At 43.5% G+C, this 23,490-nt stretch overlaps 1 protein-coding gene across 4 annotated transcripts in view; it reads left to right on the top strand.

The window, feature by feature from the left end:
• The window catches only part of LOC139542464 (membrane-associated guanylate kinase, WW and PDZ domain-containing protein 3-like), a 47,228-nt gene that overhangs the window by 18,536 nt on the left and 5,202 nt on the right, over positions 1 to 23,490 (top strand). For 2 of the 4 annotated variants that reach the window (XM_071347907.1, XM_071347904.1), the window contains exons 4-16: positions 1,631 to 1,750; positions 2,739 to 2,939; positions 4,757 to 4,931; positions 5,110 to 5,186; positions 6,222 to 6,389; positions 7,619 to 8,261; positions 8,396 to 8,966; positions 9,072 to 9,135; positions 9,283 to 9,693; positions 20,603 to 20,803; positions 21,024 to 21,100; positions 21,281 to 21,427; positions 21,556 to 21,694. In XM_071347907.1, the coding sequence (XP_071204008.1) occupies positions 1,631 to 1,750; positions 2,739 to 2,939; positions 4,757 to 4,931; positions 5,110 to 5,186; positions 6,222 to 6,389; positions 7,619 to 8,261; positions 8,396 to 8,966; positions 9,072 to 9,135; positions 9,283 to 9,693; positions 20,603 to 20,803; positions 21,024 to 21,100; positions 21,281 to 21,427; positions 21,556 to 21,694 (2,994 nt within the window). The remainder of the gene's footprint in view (positions 1 to 1,630; positions 1,751 to 2,738; positions 2,940 to 4,756; positions 4,932 to 5,109; positions 5,187 to 6,221; positions 6,390 to 7,618; positions 8,262 to 8,395; positions 8,967 to 9,071; positions 9,136 to 9,282; positions 9,694 to 20,602; positions 20,804 to 21,023; positions 21,101 to 21,280; positions 21,428 to 21,555; positions 21,695 to 23,490) is intronic. The other 2 variants (XM_071347905.1, XM_071347906.1) reach the window with 2 other exon arrangements.

The raw sequence follows: 23,490 nt of genomic DNA on the forward strand, positions 1-23,490 counted from the left end.
GTACAAGTGTAAAATGCTACTAATCAACCTACAGATATTGGATCTTAATTTGACCAGTTTTGTTGCAGCAATATAATTTTTTGCTGCAACAAGTTTAGTCCATTCACACTTTTCTGCTGATGTAATGGCGCTTGATCAGTGGTTAGGCTATTAGCTGGCCGAAATTAGGCTACATGAAAAGTGCAGTACTGTTAATATAGCCGTGTGTTATTGCGGGTTTTCACTGAATTTCTGTTAATCCTGTGGTGCAGGAAAATTCTCAGCAACAACAGAGTGATCAAATTATGATCTGACATGTGTATCTTCCTTTCATCTCTAAGAAAGAATATGAAGTGCTGTAGACATACAGTGCCTTCAGAAAGAATTCACATCCCTTGACTTTTTCCACATTTTGTTGTTTTACAGCCTGAATTCAAAATGGATTAATACCCTTTTTTTCTCTCACCTGTCTACACACAATAACCCACATTGACAAGTGAAAACATGTTTTTAGACATTTTTGCACATTTTATTGAAAATTTACATAATTATTCACACCCCTGTGTCAATACATGTTAGAATCACCTTTGTCGGCGATTACAGCTGTGAGTCTTTCTGGGTAAGTCTCTAATAGCTTTGCACACCTGGATTGTACAACATTTGCATATATTATTTTTTGAATTCTTCCAGCTCTGTCAGGTTGGTTGTTGATCATCGTCAGCCATTTTAAAGGCTTTCCATAGATTTTCAAGCCAATTTAAGTCAAAACTGTAACTAAGCCACTGAGGAACATTCAATGTCGTTTTGTTAAGCAACTCCAGTGTATATTTGGCCTTGTGTTTTAGGTTATTGTCCTGCTGAAAGGTGAATTTGTCTCCCAGTGTCTCCCCCTAAAAAAACTAAATTGCAGGTGACAAACATACCCATAACATGATGCAGCCACCACCATGCTTGAAAATATGAAGAGTTGTACTCTGTGATGTGTTGTGTTGGATATGCCCCAGACATAACACTTTGTATTCAGGACATAAAGTTAATTTGCCACATTTTTTGCAGTTTTACTTTAGTGCCTTATTTGCAAACAGGATACATGTTTTGGAATAGTTTATTCTGTACAGGCTTCCTTCTTTACACTGTCAATTAGGTTAGTATTGTTGAGTAACTCCAATGTTGTTGATCCATTCTCAGTTTTCTCCTATTACAGCCATTCAACTCTGTAACTGTTAAAGGCACCATTGGCCTCATGGTGAAATCCCTGAGTGGTCCTCTTCCTCTCCGGTTAGGAAGGACACCTGTATTTTTTATCTTTGTAGTGACTAGGTGTATTGATACACCATCCAAAGTGTAATTAATAACTTCATCATGCTCAAAGGGATATTCAATATCGACTGAGCTTACAGATAATTGTATGTGTGGCGTACAGATATGAGGTAGTCTTTCAAAAATCATGTTAAACACTATTATTGCACACAGAATGAGTCCTTGCAATGTATTATGTGACTGTACATATCCTAATTGCACATGCTATATACAGTATCAGTTTCAATACTTTTTATTTCATTTCATGAGGGGTATGCTAATGCATTAAGTTCTAACAGTGAACTGTGGAGACAGATTGGGATGTGTAACTCTCTCTTGACTCACTCTCCAGGCACGACCAGACTGCCCCATGCTGGGGAGATCTCAGGTGTGGACTACAACTTTGTCTCCATAGAAGAGTTCTTCTCTTTGGAGGAGTCAGGAGCTCTTCTGGAGAGCGGCAAGTTCAAAGGTGAGGAGAGGAGAGGTATTTACTCGCTAAGTCATCTCCCTCTGACTTCAACTGCATTTCATTTCATAGACATTCTTTCATGATCAACACACTGTAGGTAGCATATTGTATATTGCAGAGCATAGAGCATGCTAGTCTATCTATAGGGTTAACCCACAAACCAGTCCACACAGTCCCTTACCAGGCAGGCACATGGCTGGTGAATATCATTAATATAATGGGATATAAGAACAATTTCTCAGAGGAAGCCTTATTACTTCCATGTAGTTAATGACACCAGGTCTTGAACAGGTCTCAGTTGCTCCAACCTGCACAACCCACCCCAGTCAGGGGAGGATTAAAGTTGGACCGCTTCCTCTGATTAAAAAAGCAACCCCGGATTAGCATGCATAATTCATATGAGTTTAATGGGCACAATAAATGCCATCTTCACTTTGCCTCACATGTGACATTGATGGCGGTACGGCTCCTGCAAAGCAATCCGGAGAATCAGCGAGTCTGCAGTACAGTTACACTATGGTTGGATAACCTTGACGAGTACATCAGCAACTTAATGTTTCTCTGTACTGGAGCTGGAGGAATAGATTTAAGTCATTTGATTTGTACTGCAGCTGCCACAACAGAAGGATATAATTGAAAAAGTATACTGTACTGTACTGATCCCTAGGTTGGATGGTAAATCTATGTGATGTATGCATTGCACTGGAACACTACCATCATAATATTTAGGATTGACTGTATTTTCTATATTTCATATAATGATAGCCATTTCAACTGTGTGTTTGGGATCTCCATCTCTAGATTAAATCGCTTTACCTCTTGTCCTTTTTATCCTTTTCACAATATTATTTGTTTTATTTGTTTATGTATTTTTATTCTTGCCACCAAAGACCAAAAGCCAAAAGTACCAATATGCTTCTAACAATGCAAATATATCTTATTACCTCACTTTATACGTCACTCTCTCTCCCATCCTGTTTTCTCCCAGGGAACTACTACGGCACCCCCCGGCCAGTACACATTGGTCCAGAGAGTCCTCCCATCACCTACCAGGAACACCGCAACCTGCTCCGGAACTTCCGAACACGCAGCAAGTCGCTTAGCAACCTGGAGAAAGCAGCCGAGGAGGGGGAGAACAGCGAGGAAGATTCTGGCCTGTCAGGCAGGTTTACCAAAGACAGACTGTCCCGTAAGACTATATGGGTGACCAATCTACTACAGTCATATAGTGGTAATAAGTAGTAGTTGTATTAGTAGTAATTATAATAGTAGTAGTAGTAGTAGTAGTAACAGTTGTGGCAGTAAATCATGTTTAATTCAAAACCTTTTTGTGATTTTAAGTTGCCAAAATGTGTGATTTGTTTTCCTCCATTTTATTTAGCTAAGTATGGTGGCCAACAGCTACTGTAAACTGTATAGACCGCCTTGTCCCTCTGTACCTCTGAGTTTTTGATGGCCAAATGAATCAATGATGGGCATGATTAGTATGCTCCTAGCTCTTTGTGAGGCTGTGGCTGCATCGATCGCTGGACCTGCTCCAGAGGAGGGTCTAGCTAACCGCGGGCAGGCTAGGCTGTGTGGCAGGCAGGGAACAGGCAGAGAGCAGGGAGTTGTCCATGGTCCTGACCTGTGCTGCTGAGTCATCTATCGCCAGGTCGGGTGGTGCTGAACAGAGCGCTTGCTGGGCTGGCTCTGACTGCAGCTCTGGGTGTGCAGCAGGCCACATCCTCCCACGCCTAGCACATTCTAAAGGACAGGAGGGTCGGGAAAAGCTGTTTACATATAGTTTTCAAGTTGTATTAGTCGTATGTACGGGATACGCATGGTATACATCGTCCAACTAAATGCTTATATGCAAGTTCCTTCTCGACAATGCAACAACAATAACAAATAGTAAAAAATAAGAATATGAACATAAAGTAAATGACAGTAGAATAGAATAAACGTTTGAGCATAATTATAATACTGGAAGGCACAATTTATAGTACAATATTTACACGTGTTTTGGGGAAGAGGGGCGTGGGAGGTAGTGTATAAACTGAGCAGTACAATAAGATTCTGATAGCAGCAGTTGTGACGTGTGTGTGTGTGTAGCATGAATGCATATATGTGTTTGTGTGTATATGTCTCCGTGGGTGTGTGCATGAGTTAGTGCCTCTGTGCTAAGGTGAAGAGAATCAGAGCATGTGGTCAGTCCAGTTCAAGTGTTCAGCAGTCTGATGGCTTATAGATAGAAACTGTCTCTGAGCCTGTTGGTATCAGATCTCATGTTCCGATACCGCCTGCCCAACGGTAAGGGAGAGAACAGCTAATGTGTGGGGTCCTTCATGATGCTGTGTGCCTTCCTCAGGAACTGTTTTAAGTAGATGTCTTGGATGGGTGGGAGCATGGTCCCAGTCATGTTCTGGGCCATCTTCACCACGTGCTGGAGGGCCTTGCTGCCATGGACGAAGCAATTCCCGTACCTGGCCATGATGCAACCGGTCAGATCGCTCTCGATGGTGCAACGGTAGTATTTGGAGAGGACCCGGGGCGGCATGCTGAATTTGAACAGGGAGTACAGCAGAGGACTGAGGACACACTCCTGGGGGGCCCCCTGTGTTAAGAACCAGTTTGGAGAAGGTGTTGTTCCCAATCCTCACAGCCTGTGGTCTGCCCGTCAGGAAGTCCAGTTGCAGTGGGGGGTGACCAGACCCAGGGCTCTGAGCTTGGTGTCGAGCTTGGAGGGAACCATAGTGTTACTGAACTGTAGTCAATGAACAGCAGTGCATGCCTTGCCTTTTGCGGTTTTTGAAACACTTAACTCAATGGATCTGGATCTGTAAATGTGAATTTAAAGCTGTAAACTACATTCAGTGTAGCCAATGTCCATGATTTCAGAGAGAAAGTTATTCAATGGTTCTATTTTCACTGAGTGTAGGCTATCTGAGAACTTCTATAGTAAGATGTGTCAAACACAAGTTTTCAGTGACATCATTTTCACTGTCCTCTTTATTGACGCTCCAGGTGGATTAGTGGGTATCGGCAATGCATATCCCGTCTCCTTGTCCAGAGGGTCCATTGGAGGGGATGGCAGTGCCATGGAAAACGGCCATGGCAGCACCAGTTCCAGGGTGCGAGCAGTGATGCCTAAAAACTGGGAGGTAGCCTACAGCGACTCAGGAGAGCCTTTCTACATAGAGTGAGTGACTATTCTATTCTATTCTATTCTATTCTATATGGATAGATGCTCTCTTTGACTGGTCCGGGATCAGTTTCCTCTAAATCTTGAATGTGCTGACTTGTAAATACTGTTATATAGCATTACCATGGTGATTGATTGATGACTTTGAGGTGGCCTGTCTGTCACTCTCTTTCAGCCATAACTCCAAGATGACCAGCTGGCAGGATCCTCGTGCACAGAGCAACAGAGAGACAACGCTTGACAAAAATACATGTGAGCTCTCTCCCATGGAAATACTGCCGTAGCGTTTAACTCAGGGTTTCCCAAACTCGGTCCTCAGGACCCCAATGTGTGCACATTTTGGTTTTTGCTTTGATGATTTGAATCAGCTGTGTAGTGTTAGGGCAAAACCCAACATGTGCACACCTTGGGGTCCCAAAGACCGAGTTTGAGAAACGATGGTTTAACCGTTGCACTGCCTAATAATGCTGTCTGTACATTAATTAGACTAGGATCATAGGACCATAGGCACAGTGAGCCTGTTAATAGAGTCAAATGAAATGAAATGAGCTTTTAGTAGAATTTAGATACTGTGTAGTGATTAAGCCCTAACCCGATAACAGCAAGCCAGAACCTGGAACTAATGGCAGGGAGCCATTTTGCTAGCTGCTATGTCTGACAGAGGCCATGTGTTGGGCATGACACTGACAACCTACTATCATAATTATGTTATGTGATTCACAGATAACACAATAATACGTCAACGTTTGACCATTATAGCTGATTATAGCAGTGAGAAATCCCATCTGCCATAATATCACGAGTAAAGCTGGTCTGAATCTGTTGAGTGGATTGCAGTTTACTGTTGTAACCAGCAGGGGGCGATACATATCAGCCAGAGTTTGTTTCCTTTCAAGGAGCTTGAATCTTCTCTGTGGGACATTATGACAGGAAGGAAAAAACACTTTGCCTGCATGTCTATTTATTTCTAAACGTTTTGCACTAAGTGCCATCTGGCCATGAATTTTCAGTGTTGTGCATCTCTCAACTCAGCTCTAAGTGGCACATTCTAAGCAGTTTACACATTCACACACACAGGGTGCAACCTCTCTCTGTCTCTCTCTCTCTGTTGTTCTCTCAACCTCTTCATAGTGACCTTTATTTCCTCTTTACCTTCCAATTGCACAAAACCTCTCTGTCTTTCTCCCTCCCTGTTGTAAGCCTCTCTCTCTGTGTTTCTTTGCCCTTCTCGCTCTTTTCTATATCTTTTCCCCCCTCTCTTTCCATCCCTCCATCGCTCTTTCTCAGTACCAGGGTTCACAGACGAGCCAGGGGAGCTGAGGGGTTTCTCTATCCACACACGCTTCTCTAAAGGTCCCAGGGGGTTTGGTTTCAACATCGTGGGGGGCAGCAGAGCCAGGGAGTTCCTCCAGGTCTACAGTGTCACGCCAGGGGGACCTGGAGCTCTCAACACAGGTAGGAGAGGAGGAAGAAGGGAGCGGAGGGACAGGACAATATACAGAGATGATTGTCATTTATGCAAAGTTGTAAAGTTGTGAATGGATTGAGAATGTGATTTGAAACAGCAAAAATGCATTTAAAACTTTCTTTGATAGTAGAAAACAGACTTTTCTAGAGATATGTTAGATTCCGCTTCCCTACGGTATCATAACTGGGCCAATGTTGATATCATGTTCCTCGTAAATGCCCTCCCAGGCCCAACTAATACTGTGCCCGTGCCCAGTCATGTGAAATCCATAGATTAGGGCCTAATGCATTTATTTCCTTATATGAATTGTAACTCGGTAAAATTTTATAAACATTTCGCTACACTCGCAGTAACATCCGCTAACCATGTGTATGTGACCAATATCATTTGATTTGATTTGAAATCTTAGAAATAGTTTTTGTTCTGCATGTATACATTTCTCTCTCCCTCAATCTCTCTTTCTGTCATTCTCTCTCCCTCCTCTCCCTCAATCTCTCTTTCTGTCATTCTCTCTCCCTCCTCTCCCTCAAACCCTCTTTCTGTCATTCTCTCTCCTGACTGGAGATGGATTATAGTAGTGGGATTTTTCTGTGATCTCTCACAGAGAGTACATCTCAATCAATCCCTAATCCTAATGGTTTGCATGCCATAATCTATCATCCAATGCATCAACACACGTACAGTACCAGTCAAAAGTTTAGACACTACTCATTCCAGGGTTTTTCTTTATTTTTACTCTTTTCTACATTGTAGAATAATAGTGAAGACATCAAAACCATGAAGTAACACATCATGTAGCAACCAAAAATAGATTTTAGATTTTAGATTCTTCAAAGTAGCCAACCTTTGATTTGATGACAGCTTTGCACACTCTTGGCATTCTGTCAACCAGTAGTATTATGTAGTGTTATGTTGTATTATGTATATTATATTATGTCTTTTATTTGTCTTTTTGTTTCCTGTTTGGAGCCCAGGAAGCAAGACAGCGGCTAATTGGGGATCCCAATAAAATATGAAATACTACTACACACACCCAAAAACACATGTACACAACAGTATACGAAGATAGTATACCATTTATGAACTACAGTACATTGTTGTGTCCCTTCAAATTATTTGCAAAGTACAGTACAGAGTGTAGGTTTGAAATGTATACTAATGCAATGGGATAACTTCACCAGTCCTCCCTCTCAACCTCTCCTATCTGTCCATACAGCAGATATCCTGGTTTACATCAACGGCGTCTGTGTCCTGGGAACGTCCCACAAAGAAGTGGTAGAGATGCTGAAGGCAGTTCCTGTGGGCCACAGTGTGGACATGGTCCTCCGAAGGGGATACCCCATGCTCTACAACCCCGACGGCTGCCCCAAGCAGCCCCATCCTGGGTTCACCGACATCTGTGACCCCTTCCTCCCACCCACCACCACACAGCCCCAGCCCTCACACCAGCGCCTCCCCCTCCTCCGCCCATCCACAGCCCCAACCCAGACCCAGTATCATAATCTCAACGGGGTCCTTTCTCACCACCATGACGTGGGTTATATGGGTCCAGGAGTGAGGCCAGGACTAGATGCCAATGGGAATGCCACCTCCACAACTACCCAATCACCATCCTCTTACAGACACTCCAGCGGTCATCTTTCTCACTCCGCTGACCCACCATCGTACAGACGATCCAGTCGCTACCTATCTGACTCCACCTCCCCTACACCACCCTCATACAGACAATCCAGTGGTAGCATCACTCCCACCACCCCCCCGGTCCGCCCGCCCCGCTCACTGAGGGGCCTCGCCCGCCTGCAGGCCTCTGACAACTGCCAGAGTGACAGCGAAGTGGTCTCAGCCATCGGCTCACACAGGTATGGTAGAACACGCAGACACACACACACACACTGATATATATACACACACACACACAAACAATGTCATTTAGAGGTAATTTACTCTCATGGAGAACCCTGACTATCTTTCTTTCTCTTTTCATTCTCTGCAGGGCATTCATGATCCGTAACCACAACAATAACTCCCTCTATACCCCCCCTCAGCCCCTGCGTTACAGAACCTCTAAGAGTGACCTGCCTGAGAGTGCCCTGTCCACCTCCTCCACCCTCCCTGTGTCTAGACTTCCCATGCCCAAGTCAGAGACACCCCGTCTCTCGTCCTCCCCTGGCGGAGGGGCGTACTCCCGCCTCATCAGGCCCCAGGCCTCCCTGCTGAGACCCCCTCCCACCCCTGACAGCCCCCACCTCAGCTTCAATGGCTTCCATGGCTATACCAGCGGCAGCGGCAGCCCCATAAGCATCTCGTCTCCCGGGGCGATGAGCCTGGGCAGTGGCTTTGGGGTGGGAGGTGGGGTTGGAGGTGGAGGGGAGTTGGTGCCAGTGGCCCTGGCTCAGTGTGAGGGTGGAGGGGGAATGGGTTTCAGTGTGACGGCCGGGGGACAGGGGGGAAGGCTGGCCCTTGTCAAGAGGGTCTGGGACAGGAGGCAGTGCTCCTCCCTACAGCCAGGGGATGCCATCATGAAGATCAACGGAGCAGACGTCCAGAGTCTCAGCTTTGCACAGGTACTGAGGAGGGAAAAGAGCAGAGAAAGAAGATAAGGAAAGAGATGGAGAATAAGTATAGGGACATTTAGATCAGATATAATAAAGTGATGCTTTTCCATCCAGGTACAACAGGTTCTCCAGGAACACACCAAACAAGGAGAAGTGGTCTTATTGGTTCACAGAAGAGGTAAGAACATGAGCTAGTTTCCTGCAAACTTGTTCTCAAGTGTTTTATTTTATTTATGACTATATTCTCAGCCCAAGTGATGAATAGAGACTCAAAACATTTCTCAAGAATTCCTTTGTCTTTAGTGATGTTATTTCTCTTCTTCAGGTTCACACCGTTCTTCCATCTCCCCCAACTCTATGCAAAGAGTCCCCTCACCACTTCTCTGCCCCCATCCTCCACCCGTGGCATCAGACAACAATCCTTCACCCCCTGCGGACGTCCTGATCCTACCCCGTCCCTCCTCCACCCCTCCTCCCCCGGCCATGGTGCGCTCCTCTCTGGTCCAGAGCACCAGTTTCCTGGAGTCAGTCCCAGTCACCCTCACCATGGAACCCAAAGACTGGCTGAACGAGGGCATGGAGGATGAGGGGGACAGGGAGGTGGTGATCCCAGGACCAGGGCAGGAGGGAGGGGGACGGAACCGTGTGCCCCGGGGGGTTGATGTGGAGCTGAGGAGGAAGCCAGGAGAGGGGTTCGGATTTGTCATCGCTTCAGAGGATGTAGAGAACAGGAAAGGTGAGAACTGATTGATTTGTAGCAGAGCACTTGCCACATTACGTCTTCTAATTGGTTGGATTGATGACTTTCACTTTTCCCAATTCCCCCCCCCCCCTCTCTTGAATGGTTAGGTATTATAATGGAGTTACTGCAGAAAATAGGAAGCATACCTTTTAAGACGAAATCCCTTATCGTGTCCCTTAACAAATGTCATCACCCAGTGAAAAGATGGCCTTCAGCTTGAAGAGAAAAGCTTCCCAATTGGCCATACTGTTCTGTAGGATGTTGAATATATTATGATGGCTGCATGACAGTCATTGAGTCATGATGTTGAGTCATAGGTCTCTGTCACGTAAAGACAGACCTCCCCACCCCCAGTAGTCCCATGATGACATCATCCTGCTCGTTATGTATTTAGTGTTTTGAACAGCACTACAGATACTATGGAGTCAGAAAACACAGTAACAGTCCAATGACAGCATGTAATGCACTACGTGTATCATCATTATGCTAAAGTTGGGGTGTTGTGCTGCTTCCTTCCGTGTGTGTGTGTGTGTGTGTGTGTGTGTGTGTGTGTGTGTGTGTGTGTGTGTGTGTGTGTGTGTGTGTGTGTGTGTGTGTGTGTGTGTGTGTGTGTGTGTGTGTGTGTGTGTGTGTGCGCATCCTTGTCTGTATCAAGGTGTTATATATTTGTTATAGGGTGTAATATTTTGTGTGGTGCTGCCCAAGTGTGCAAGTGCATTTGATTAATATTTGTTAGTGTGTGTGTGTGTGGGTATCGCATGTGAACTCGCTGCACCTCATGAAAATCAATGGAATCGATAGTGATATTATCCATGTGAAGCCCCATGCCACAGGGCTATTAGGACCTAAGCCACACAGGGTTTTATATGTGTCAGTGCTCTTATCTAAATCAGCCTGTCAGCTCCATTTGCCTCCCACAGAATAACCTTCTGATGATAACACACTGCTTTACACTCATAGTCTTAATGCTACTGTAACCCTACACTGCATCTCTATCACATTTAGTTAACAGCACAGAGATTCTTGAAAGTTAGATCAATCCTTGTCCAGCAGGGACATTTTTTTTTTTATATAGTTAACCAATTTGGATTTTGTTGTGTTATTTAAGCTTACAAATTATATTTAGGGGAATTTGTTTTTGGAATTTTATCAATATTTTCGATATTATTCATTTCCACGTCGGCTCTATACCTGTAAATGCCCTTATCCGGAGCAAGGGATCCCAATTTCAAACCCTCCAAAAAAGTGTTTAAAATTAAACAACTGGCTGAATATTAAATGAAAAAGGATATTTGTAGTTTCTTGCAATAGCCCTCTCTGACTTTAAATAATATTTCTCTTAAAACTGTGATTTCTAAAAAATGTGTCTGGGAATTTGGTCAACTCAGTCAGATTTATCTAAGATCCTAAATTAATAAGGAATGAGCAGGGTTAGCGACACCATAAGGACCCCTTCTTCTTGTCTTCATTACATCTACTGCAACAAGACCACTCATGGTCTGGAAAGTTCTCTACTTTTGATAGATTAAACAAACAATAAACAAACAATATTGAAATCACCATGGTCACAACCATAAACTGTCAACTCCATCTGCCTGATAGATTAAGATAGGATATGAATTTTGGTTCAAATATGTTTATTTTAATTAGGTTTTAGAGTCATGAAGCAACTGATGAAAAGTACAATTGCTACTTTGTATACCACTTGAATGAAGAAGACAAATTCAATTTTTGTCAACTTTTGTCTAACGTCAACTCCGTCAGATTGCTGAAAGCTCTGATAGAATGGTGATGTTTTAATTGGTGATTTTCAAGTGAATCATTTTCTATATTTTACAAGTGTTTATATTGAACTTTTATTTTTAGAGGCAGAAATATGTCTGTTTTAAGTATTTGTTGTCAACTCCGTCAGTGGCTTGTCAACTCCGTCAGTGGCTTGTCAACTCCGTCAGTGGCTTGTCAACTCCGTCACTGATGGCTAACTCCCTTAAGATCATTTTTTTGTTGTCAATATTCAGAAAAAATATTTGAGACAATGTTCTGCAACGTATGCTTACACTATTGATGTGTTTGATGGGCTAGATCTGATCTAATGTTTGCTTTATAAATGTTGTTTTATGTTCTGAATCTAGAAAACATGCCAAAATGCTAACGAAATTTGCCCTGGAACATTATATAGTACAATAAAATAAAACAAAAATAAGTTTGAAGATTTGTATTGCATATTTGAATAATCTATTGTGAGAATTAAACCATAAAGGCCTTTAACCCTTTGACGCGTACGAACACACGGGTGTGATCGTTTTACAGTGGTCCCTGCAGCATACGCTCAAACCAATGTGATTAGAACACTTCATTAGAATGTCTAGTTACGATTGACGCAACAGTCAGTGTTTGAGCTGGACATTTTGCACAAACACAGTCTTTACAACGTAATGTCCTCAATGTGAGCAGTTTATTTCTGGATGCATTGTTCAGACAGTCACAGAAGTAGCAACAACAACATTTGAGGGCCGCCGCCGGTTAACTTTCCTGTTGGGTAACAATCACATTTTGGAACAATGAGCGCATTCTGACATCGCGTTCATAAAAAAACTCACACTGGTGGAACCGTTAGAGATATTTGGAACTCACACCTGAAAAGGTTAAACACTTGTTGGGCAATACATTTACAAATGAAATGCTTTTTATCTTGTCTGACGGAGTTGACATAAATCCAGTACTTTGCATTTTCTGAAAATATGAAATCATTATTAGGTTGTTCCTTTACATGGTGTGATAGCTGATACTTTGGTCTATCAAAATATATATTTCAAATGTTGTTAATATTAAGAAAAATATTTGTGGGAAAAAAAGTAAATTGTCTCATCTTTCAAGAATCTCTGAGCACAATGAAGCTAGTTTGTGTAATCATTATGGCTGTGAAGGGGAAAACATCCCACCTGATTAGCTATTAGCTAGAGGGCACTAATTATATAGTGTAAAACTTCAATTAAATGGCGAGTCTCAAATAGCCACCTGTCCCTTTTAATAGCCAGGCAACAGCACACATTTCAGCAAATAAACCCCTGTTTCAAATAAACACCAGGTGTAAATTAAATGTTTACAAGGTTACCATGAATTACCATGAATTGTTTACAAGGTTTGCTGTTTGCTTTGTTCCATAAAATAATTCAGTACTGACTTGGAGAAATTATGGCAATCATCCTTTTTTATCGGCAGTAAGAAACTGCTAACAGCTGAGAACTGCTGCTAGCTAACTTGCAAGCACAACAAATCAACAACTTAGGGAGATGAGACTCCCAGAAATCAACAACTTAGGGAGTAGAGACTCCCAGACATCAACAACTTAGGGAGTAGAGACTCCCAGACATCAACAACTTAGGGAGTAGAGACGCCCAGACATCAACAACTTAGGGAGTAGAGACTCCCAGAAATCAACAACTTAGGGAGTAGAGACGCCCAGACATCAACAACTTAGGGAGTAGAGACGCCCAGACATCAACAACTTAGGGAGTAGAGACTCCCAGACATCAACAACTTAGGGAGTAGAGACTCCCAGACATCAACAACTTAGGGAGTAGAGACTCCCAGACATCAACAACTTAGGGAGTAGAGACGCCCAGACATCAACAACTTAGGGAGTAGAGACTCCCAGAAATCAACAACTTAGGGAGTAGAGACTCCCAGAAATCAACAACTTAGGGAGTAGAGACGCCCAGACATCAACAACTTAGGGAGTAGAGACGCCCAGACATCAACAACTTAGGGAGTAGAGACTCCCAGAAATCAACAACTTAGGGAGTAGAGACACCAGACATCAACAACTTAGGGAGTAGAGACTCCCAGAAATCAACAACTTAGGGAGTAGAGACTCCCAGACATCAACAACTTAGGGAGTAGAGACGCCCAGAAATCAACAACTTAGGGAGTAGAGACTCCCAGAAATCAACAACTTAGGGAGTAGAGACTCCCAGACATCAACAACTTAGGGAGTAGAGACTCCCAGACATCAACAACTTAGGGAGTAGAGACTCCCAGACATCAACAACTTAGGGAGTAGAGACTCCCAGAAATCAACAACTTAGGGAGTAGAAACTCCCAGAAATCAACAACTTAGGGAGTAGAGACCCTCAGACATCAACAACTTAGGGAGTAGAGACGCCCAGAAATCAACAATTTAGGGAGTAGAGACTCCCAGAAATCAACAATTTAGGGAGTAGAGACTCCCAGAAATCAACAATTTAGGGAGTAGAGACTCCCAGAAATCAACAGAAAATTCACAGTCAACAGCTAATTATTAGAATCAGGTGCGCTAGATGAGGATTGGAGTGAAAAACTACAGGACGGTAGCTCTCCAGGAACAGGGTTGGAGAGCCCTGGTGTAGATGATAGCACAGTATACTATCCATTCCATGTGATTAATTATCTCACTGCTCTCTCCTCTCTTTGTATTTGCCCCTCTGACCATTCAACTCAAATGCAGTTCAATTTTCTTTATGGGCAAAGCTACCATACATTAATGTTGTCGTAGCAGGATTAAGGTTGTAGGTCTTTCGTTTTCTCGCCACGACAGGACAAAGGCTGTCTCTCGCTCCATTATCTTCTCTCTCACCCACATTTCACCCCTGTCTTATCTCAATAACTCTTCTCTCCCTCTCGATCCCTCCCTCTCTCTTTCTGTATCTCGCTCCTCCCATAATCTATTATTTTCTATATACCTCACCTCACTCTCCCGCTCGTGAGCACCCGCCCCCTCTATCGCTTTCCACACCCATTCGCTCTGCAGTAAAACAGTTCAGTCTGGTTTCTCTAAAGATTAAAACTCTCTCTCCTCTCTCTCTCTCTCTCTCTCCCTTCCGCCCTCTCTCTGACTTCAGTGAGACGCTACGCTGGACCTTTCCTCAGTGGAGCAACACCAGGGATATGTTTATTGTTTCCTATTGATCTCACTCCCAGGCATTTGGATCTAAGCATCTCCAGGCTGTTTTAAGGGAATTCAGGCTTTTCTTTGCGCTACGTATGTTATTCAAAGAGTCATGTTGGAAAGACTACAGTCTGCTTTGAAAACTGTCAAGGACTCCAAACGTAATTATGTTGCGTAGTTTACGTTTAATGCACTTAGCTTTGGATAGTGGTGGTATTTATATGTACGTGTTTTGGCTTTCTGGTTTCTGGTTGAATGCTGTCTGTCAAAGTTTGATGCTTTGCTTGAGTTGTCACACTGTATGAGTATGTGTGTGTGTGTGTGTGAGAGAGAATTTTGTTTAATTTAAATTAACATTACAGATATGCACCAGATGCTGTCAATTAGTTCAACAGCTGCAATATGTTTCTCGTCCTTTGTTTCCTCGGGCACCATTGGCGTTTGAGACATTCATGGTATACTGTAAGCAGTAGCTTAAACAGTTGTTGTACTGTATTTGAGGATGTAATCCTACAAGTGGTTATAGTACTGGTAAAATAATCAGTAGTAGTAACATTAGTAATTGCAACAGTAGTGGTAGTGTTAGCAGTTTAACAGTGGCAGCTTAGGTAGCAGCCAGCAGGTATGATAGTACTGTAGTAATGGCAGTAGCAGGTTTAATAGTAACATCTGTTGACGTAGCTGCGTAGCAATCATGCTAGTTATCAGTTGTGCTAATAGCATTAGCAAGCATGTAACGTACCCACTGCCTCTCCTGGCTTTAACACATTTCCTCTATATGCGGCCTGCGGTGCTGGAGGGATCTCTGCACTGCCTGATTGCCTGAAGCATGGGAGCTGTAGAGGTACTGTTATCAGTACTGAGCGGTGATCAATGCAGCGCGTCACAGTCACAGTCAGCCTGCTCTGCTACTGGGCATACTTTACTGCAGTGGGATTACTCCTGACAGACAGGAGAACAAGGAGAGCCAGAGGAAATATATGTGTGTGTGTGTGTGTGTGTGTGTGTGTGTGTGTGTGTGTGTGTGTGTGTGTGTGTGTGTGTGTGTGTGTGTGTGTGTGTGTGTGTGTGTGTGTGTGTGTGTGTGTGTGTGTGTGTGTGTGTGTGTGTGTGTGTGTGTGTGCGCGTGCGCGCGTGCATTGCTGATGCATTATGTATGATAACACTATCTTATAAAACTCTGCTCTGATTTGACCTGATTGCAGTTTCATGCCTGGGTCACCCAGATTGTACTCAGATCTGGAGAGAGAATTTAGTCCTTTGACTCATTTAAAACAATGATTATCCGGATGTGATCCTCCACACACCACATCTGCCTGACTATCATAGTCTGGGATTACACTCTTGTTGATTGTACAGCAACAATGGGACAGATCAGGAAGTACTTAGTGTACTGTATGGTTTTCATACTAAGACTAGGAGGAGGGAAGGGGAGGGAATGTGGCATCTCTGATGCATGAGTATCTGTCTCTGGGTGTTGATGTTGTCTGATTGGTTATATAATGATGATGGCAACACAGGACAGCCAGCTGTCACCACACACAGCCCAGTACACCTAGGAGAGAGAGAGGGGGGCTTTGCGAGATGGCGGAGGCAGGCAAGAGGGTGTTACTGTATGGCAGGGTGAGGGAAACGAGGGAGAGAGAGAAAGGGAGTAGGGAAGAAGGGAGAGAGAGGAGGTTGGCAGATGGTCCTGTAAGAAGCTTTTCAAATCAAATCAAATTCTATAGGTCACATACACATATTTAGCTGATGTTATTGTGGGTGTAGCGAAATGTTTGTGGTCCTAGCTCCAACATTGCAGTAAAGTCGAACAATTCACAACAATACACACAATCTAAAGTAAAAGAATCGAGTTAAGAAATATATAAATATTAGGATGAGCAATATCGTAGGGCATTGACTAAAATACAGTAGAATAGAATACAGTATAAACATATGAAATTGGTAAAGCAGTATGTAAACATTATTAAAGTGACTAGTGATTCCATGTCTATGTACAGTTGAAGTCGGAAGTTTACATACACTTAGGTTGGAGTCATTAAAACTCGTTTTTCAACCACTCCACAAATGTCTTGTTAACAAACTATAGTTTTGCCAAGTCGGTTAGGACATCTACTTTGTGCATGACACAAGTAATTTTTCCAACAATTGTTTACAGACAGATTATTTCACTTATAATTCACTGTATCACAATTCCAGTGGGTCAGAAGTTTACATACACTAAGTGTATGACTGTGCCTTTAAACAGCTTGGAAAATTCCAGAAAATCATGTCATGGCTTTAGAAGCTTCCGATAGGCTAATTGACATCATTTGAGTCAATTGAAGGTGTACCTGTGGATGTATTTCAAGGCCTACCATCAAACGTAGTGCCTCTTTGCTTGACATCATGGGAAAATCAAAAGAAATCAGCCAAGACCTCAGAAAACAAATTGTACACCTCTACAAGTCTGGTTCATCCTTGGGAGCAATTTCCAAAAGCCTGAAGGTATCACATTCATCTGAACAAACAATAGTAGTACGCAAGTATAAACACCACGTGACCACACAGCCGTCATACCGCTCAGGAAGGAGACGCGTTCTGTCTCCTAGAGATAAACGTACTTTGGTGCGAAAAGTGCAAATCAATCCCAGAACAGCAAAGGACCTTGTGAAGATGCTGGAGGAAACAGGTACAAAAGTATCTATATCCACAGTAAAACGAGTCCTATATTTCGACATAACCTGAAAGGCCGCTCAGCATGTAAGAAGCCACTGCTCCAAAACCGCCATAAATAGCCAGACTACTGTTTGCAACTGCACATGGGGACAAAGATCATACTTTTTGAAGAAATGTCCTCTATAATGACCATCGTTATGTTTGGAGGAAAAGGGGGAGGCTTGAAAGCCAAAGAACACCATCCCAGCCGTGAAGCACGGGGGTGGCAGCATTATGTTGTGGGGGTGCTTTGCTGCAAGAGGGACTGGTGCACTTCACAAAATAGATGGCATCATGAGGTAGAAAAATTATGTGGATATATTGAAGCAACATCTCAAGACATCAGTCAGGAAGTTAAAGCTTGGTCGCAAATGTGTCTTCCAAATGAACAATGACCACAAGCATACTTCCAAAGTTGTGGCAAAATGACTTAAGGACAACAAGGTCAAGGTATTGGAGTGGCCATCACAAAGCTCTGACCTCAATCCCATAGAAAATTTGTGGGCAGAAATGAAAAAGCGTGTGCAAGCAAGGAGGCCTACAAACCGGACTCAGTTACACCAGCTCTGTCAGGAGGAATGGGCCAAATTCACCCAACTTATTGTGGGAAGCTTATGGAAGGCTACCCAATACTAATTGAGTGTATGTAAACTTCTGACCCACTGGGAATGTGATGAAAGAAATAAAAGCTCAAATAAATAATTCTCTCTACTATTAAACGGACATTTCACATTCTTAAAATAAAGTGGTGATCCTAACTGACCTAAGACAGGGAATTTTCTACGAGGATTAAATGTCAGGAATTGTGAAAAATTGATTTTAAATGTATTTGGCTAAGATGTATGTAAACTTCCGACTTCAACTGTACAGCAGGGTTGAGTAACCGGGTGGTAGCCGGCTAGTGATGGCTATTTAACAGTCTCATAGCCTTGAGATCGAAGCTGTTTTTCAGTCTCTCGGTCCCAGCTTTGATGCACCTGTACTGACCTTGCCTTCTGGATGATAGCGGGGTGAACAGGCCATGGTTCGGGTGGTTGATGTCCTTGATGATCTGTTTGGCCTTCCTGTGACATCGGGTGCTGTAGGTGTCCTGGAGGTCAGGCAGTGTGCCCCCGGTGATTCGTTGGGCAGACCGCACCACCCTCTGGAGAGCACTGCAGTTGCGGGCAGTGCAGTTGCCATACCAGGCGGTGATACAGCCCGACAGGATGCTCTCAATGGTGCATCTGTAAAAGTTTTTTTGGGTTTTAGGGGCCAAGCTGAATTTCTTCAGCCTCCTGAGGTTGAAGAGGTGCTGTTGCGCCTTCTTCACCACGCCGTCTGTGTGGGTGGACCATTTCAGATTGTCGGTGATGTGTACGCCGAGGAACTTGAAGCTTTTCACCTTCTCTACTGTGGTCCCGTCGATGGTGAAAGGGGCGGGCTCTCTCTGTTGTTTCCTGAAGTCCACGATCAACCTCTTCATTTTGTTGACGTTGAGGGAGAGGTTATTTTCCTGGCATCTCACCACCTCCCTGTATGCTGTCTCGTCATTGTTGGTAATCAGGCCTACAACTGTTGTGTCATCTGCAAACTTGATGATTGAGTTGGAGGCATGCGTAGCCATGCATTCATGGGTGAACAGGGAGTACAGGAGGGGGCTGAGCATGCACCCCTGTGGGGCCCATGTGTTGAGGATCAGCGAAGTGGAGGTGTTGTTTCCTACCTTCACTACCTGGGGGCGGCCCGTCAGGAAGTTCAGGACCCAGTTGCACAGGACGGGGTTCTAACCCAGGGCTTAATGATGAGCTTGGAGGGCACTATGGTGTTGAAGGCTGAGCTGTAGTCAATGAACAGCATTCTTACATAGGTATTCCTCTTGTCCAGATGGGATAGGGCAGTGCGATGGCGATGCATCGTCTGTGGATCTATTGGGGCGGTATGCAAATTGGAGTGGGTCTAGGGTGTCAGGTAAGATCCTTAACTAGCCTCTCAATATCATCCTTAACTAGTCTTTTAGCCGAGTTAGTTTAGGAGTTTAATGAATGAAGCCAATGCGTTCATTTTCTTGATTTCAGTGAATTATTGCGTCATACTTTTTAACGATATTGGTTCATTTTGTAGGGTTGAGATTGCATTTTTCATGGAAACAGACATGACATTGTATAACGATTATCCATTTCCCATGTCAATCCTCAGTTATGATCTTACATTTTTTCAGAGAAGCACACACACACACACACACACACACACACACACACACACACACCATGGGCCACCTTAGCTGCAGTCTGTGTCTCTGATGTTGTGCATGACAGTGAGGGTGAGTCAATGGAGTGTGAGTGATGTTTTGTAAACTGAGTTGAGGGAGGTGGGGCTGGGAAATGCTGGACAGGGTTCTTCTCACAGTCAGGGAAAATGTCAAGCAAGCACAAACATCATAGACTGAATAAAGTGTGTGGTTTGGTGTGTGTGTATGAAAGAGAGAGTGTATTTAAATAGGTCAGTATAGACCAGGTTACTGTCCTTTGCTAATAGTAGGCTAATTATGCAACACATTTCTTGCCTACAGTTTAGAAAAGGACTGCAGTATTGGGATAGCGAAATGGACAGAGGGAATTATTACATTATGTATAGAATTTATAAGAGTCAAGTCTTTGCTTGTCTCTGGTACTAAAAAAGATTGAAACACACACAGTTAGAAGACATGTTGTACTTGAAAATGTTGTCAAATGAACAAGGACAAAAACTCGTCCTTGGCGTGTCAGGGGGATGGAGGGATAGGCTGATTGATGGGGAAATGAAGGAGGAGAGGAGAGCTTTGGAGATGGGAAGATAGAGAGTGTACAGACTAAGTGCAGTCATTGATTATATAACCCTGCCAAAAACAGCATAGGCTTAATTACAGCTTGTTTTGAGGGATTCTGGCCCGAACCAGGATGATTTAGATCCCCTCTCTCTGTTCCCACGTGTCCCTTTTAGATGACCTCGCTCAATAGCTCTTCACTCTAATTAGCAACCAATTCAAACAAAAATACAAGTATTGGTGAGGAACAGGTGAGGAACAGGTTTGTGTCAATCTCTCTCTTCAAGTGTTAAAGTTTCTACTGCAGCACTGTACTTCAACCAATGGTTTGGTGTCTGAGGTTTGAGGAACATGTGCTCTTGTATGATCCTGTATGATACAGGACTAATTAGGGGTTTATGAGATGGTGGAACTGTGGAACTTCACCCTCTCTCTCCCTCTCTCACTCTCTCACTCTCTCACTCTCTCACTCTCTCACTCTCTCTCTCCAGCCGCCTCCCTCCTCCCTCACCGGTTCGTGACGGTGCGTCGGGGCAGTCCTTCGGCGAGGAGCGGTCAGATCCGACCCGGTGACCGGTTGGAGGCGGTCGATGGGCGTTCTGTGGTGACCCTACCCCACCGGGAGCTTGCCCATATCCTGCGCCGAGCTGGAAACACCCTACGCCTGACCATCATCCCCCGTCCTAGCACATGTGAGTGCAAAGAAACACACCTGTATACACACACATATTTACACACATACACACACAGCCTATACACTCACATTTAAGAAGAAAATAAACTAACCTCCTCCCCATTCTAGTTCACAGGGTCACTAAGACACTGTCAATGTTTTCTGTGTGTACATGCATCCAGTACCTTTTTACTCTCCGTCTTCATTGACATGCTAACCTCACCCCTCCTCTCTCTCAGACTCATCCAGCCTATCAGAGACCGCAGACTATGACCCCAATTACAGAAGCAGAAAAGGGCACAGGTCACGACCCAAGGTGAGGGCAGGGGCCATCGGTCCATTATGTGTGTCTGAGTGAGTGTATAATGTCCTCGGTCAGTGCTTCCTTTCCACAGAGACATTCGCACTCGCTTTCACCGTTTCTCTGTCTGTGTATCTTTCTCTTCTCCGGAGACTGACATGCACCTCTCTCTCTCCCTCTCTGTTTCTTCTTTAGCATGACTCTAGGTATTACAGTGTGGATCTAGACCGCGGCCCAACAGGTTTTGGGTTCAGTCTGCGGGGGGGAAATGAGTACAACATGAGTCTGTACGTACTAGGACTGATGGAGGGAGGACCTGCCTCACGCAGCCACAAAATACAGGTGAGTGTATTGTTTTAGAATGTTGGACCAACCGAGGGTACCTCTTTAAAGAATGCTGTGTCTAATGTTTCCCTGTAAAACTGTAAGTTACCTCAACTTTAGGACTGTGCTGTAACTGTGTGCTGTAGGTAAGTGACCAGTTGGTGGAGATCAATGGGGACAGCACAGCAGGGATGACCCACAGCTTGGCTGTAGAGCAGATACGCAGGGGAGGACACCGCATACACCTGGTGCTAAAGAAAGGCAACGGATACGTACCAGATTACGGTAAGACACAGAAAAGGACCGGGGGGTAGAAGTTGGAAGCACTGTAAAACCCCAGAGACACTCCTTCCACAGCACAAACTGTCACTCAGTTTCACTTGATTTTAACAGACTAGGTGGGATGAGGACTGAGGATAAGGTGGCGGTAAACTAGAGAGAATCAGGACATTCAACTGAGCATAACCACTAGAGAATCCTCCTCAAACTGTCAAACTTCTGTTGTTTATCTCTCTTGGCTGTATTATATCTCTCTTGGCTGTATTATATCTCTCTTGGCTGTATTATATCTCTCTGGCTGTCTTGGGTGTATAACCTCTTACCCTTCTACTAAATTACTAACAATGCTTTTCTTTTTTCTCTTTTTGGGGCTTTCCTTCCTTTTATTATTTCTCTCCTTGTGATTCATTCTTTGAACCCTTCATCTCTCACTTTCTCTCTTACCTTCCCTCTTACCTCCCCACCACGTTTTCCTTTGCTCTCTCTTTATTTCCTGTCTTCTTTCCCTGTTTTATTTTACTCCACATCTTTCTCTTCTTCTTTGCTCTTCCTCCGTTCCTCTTCTCTCCCTGTCAGTGGAGCTGTCCAGTCTGTCTCTATGTATGACCAACTCCAAGCTAGGCGAGCCTTGCTTCTATGTCATCGGCCGGACAGAGAATACGCGGTTGGTAATCGTTCCTGTTAGTCCTCCATTTATTTGTCTCCTCCTCAATCCCTATCTTGTCTCTACTGTTGTCCTTACTGTTGTCTTTAATGTTGTCCCTATCTTGTCTCTACTGTTGTCCTTACTGTTGTCTTTAATGTTGTCTCTATCTTGTCTTTACTGTTGTCTTTAATGTTATCTCTACTGTTGTCCTTACTGTTGTCTTTGCTGTTGTCTTTACTGTTGTCTTTACTGTTGTCTCTATCTTGTCTCTACTGTTGTCTTTAATGTTGTCTCTATCTTGTCTCTACTGTTGTCTCTACTGTTGTCTTTAATGTTGTCTCTACTGTTGTCTCTATCTTGTCTCTACTGTTGTCTTTAATGTTGTCTCTACTGTTGTCTCTATCTTGTCTCTACTGTTGTCTCTACTGTTGTCTTTACTGTTGTCTTTAATGTTGTCTCTATCTTGTCTCTACTGTTGTCTTTAATGTTGTCTCTATCTTGTCTCTACTGTTGTCTTTAATGTTGTCTCTATCTTGTCTCTACTGTTGGCTTTAATGTTGTCTCTATCTTGTCTCTACTGTTGGCTTTAATGTTGTCTCTATCTTGTCTCTACTGTTGGCTTTAATGTTGTCTCTATCTTGTCTCTACTGTTGTCTTTAATGTTGTCTCTATCTTGTCTCTACTGTTGTCTTTAATGTTGTCTCTATCTTGTCTCTACTGTTGTCTTTAATGTTGTCTCTATCTTGTCTCTACTGTTGGCTTTAATGTTGTCTCTATCTTGTCTCTACTGTTGGCTTTAATGTTGTCTCTATCTTGTCTCTACTGTTGGCTTTAATGTTGTCTCTATCTTGTCTCTACTGTTGTCTTTAATGTTGTCTCTATCTTGTCTTTACTGTTGTCTTTAATGTTGTCTCTACTGTTGTCTTTAATGTTTTCTCTATCTTGTCTTTACTGTTGTCTCTATCTTGTCTCTACTGTTGTCTCTACTGTTGTCTTTAATGTTGTCTTTTTTGTTTTCTTCACTGTTGTCTTTAATGTTGTCTCTATCTTGTCTCTACAGTGGTCTTTACTGTTGTCTTTAATGTTGTCTCTACTGTTGGCTTTAATGTTGTCTCTATCTTGTCTTTGCTGTTGTCTTTGCTGTTGTCTCTACTGT

The sequence above is a fragment of the Salvelinus alpinus genome, chromosome 17 (genome assembly GCF_045679555.1).
Source record: "Salvelinus alpinus chromosome 17, SLU_Salpinus.1, whole genome shotgun sequence".
NCBI classification, from domain to species: Eukaryota; Metazoa; Chordata; class Actinopteri; order Salmoniformes; family Salmonidae; genus Salvelinus; species Salvelinus alpinus.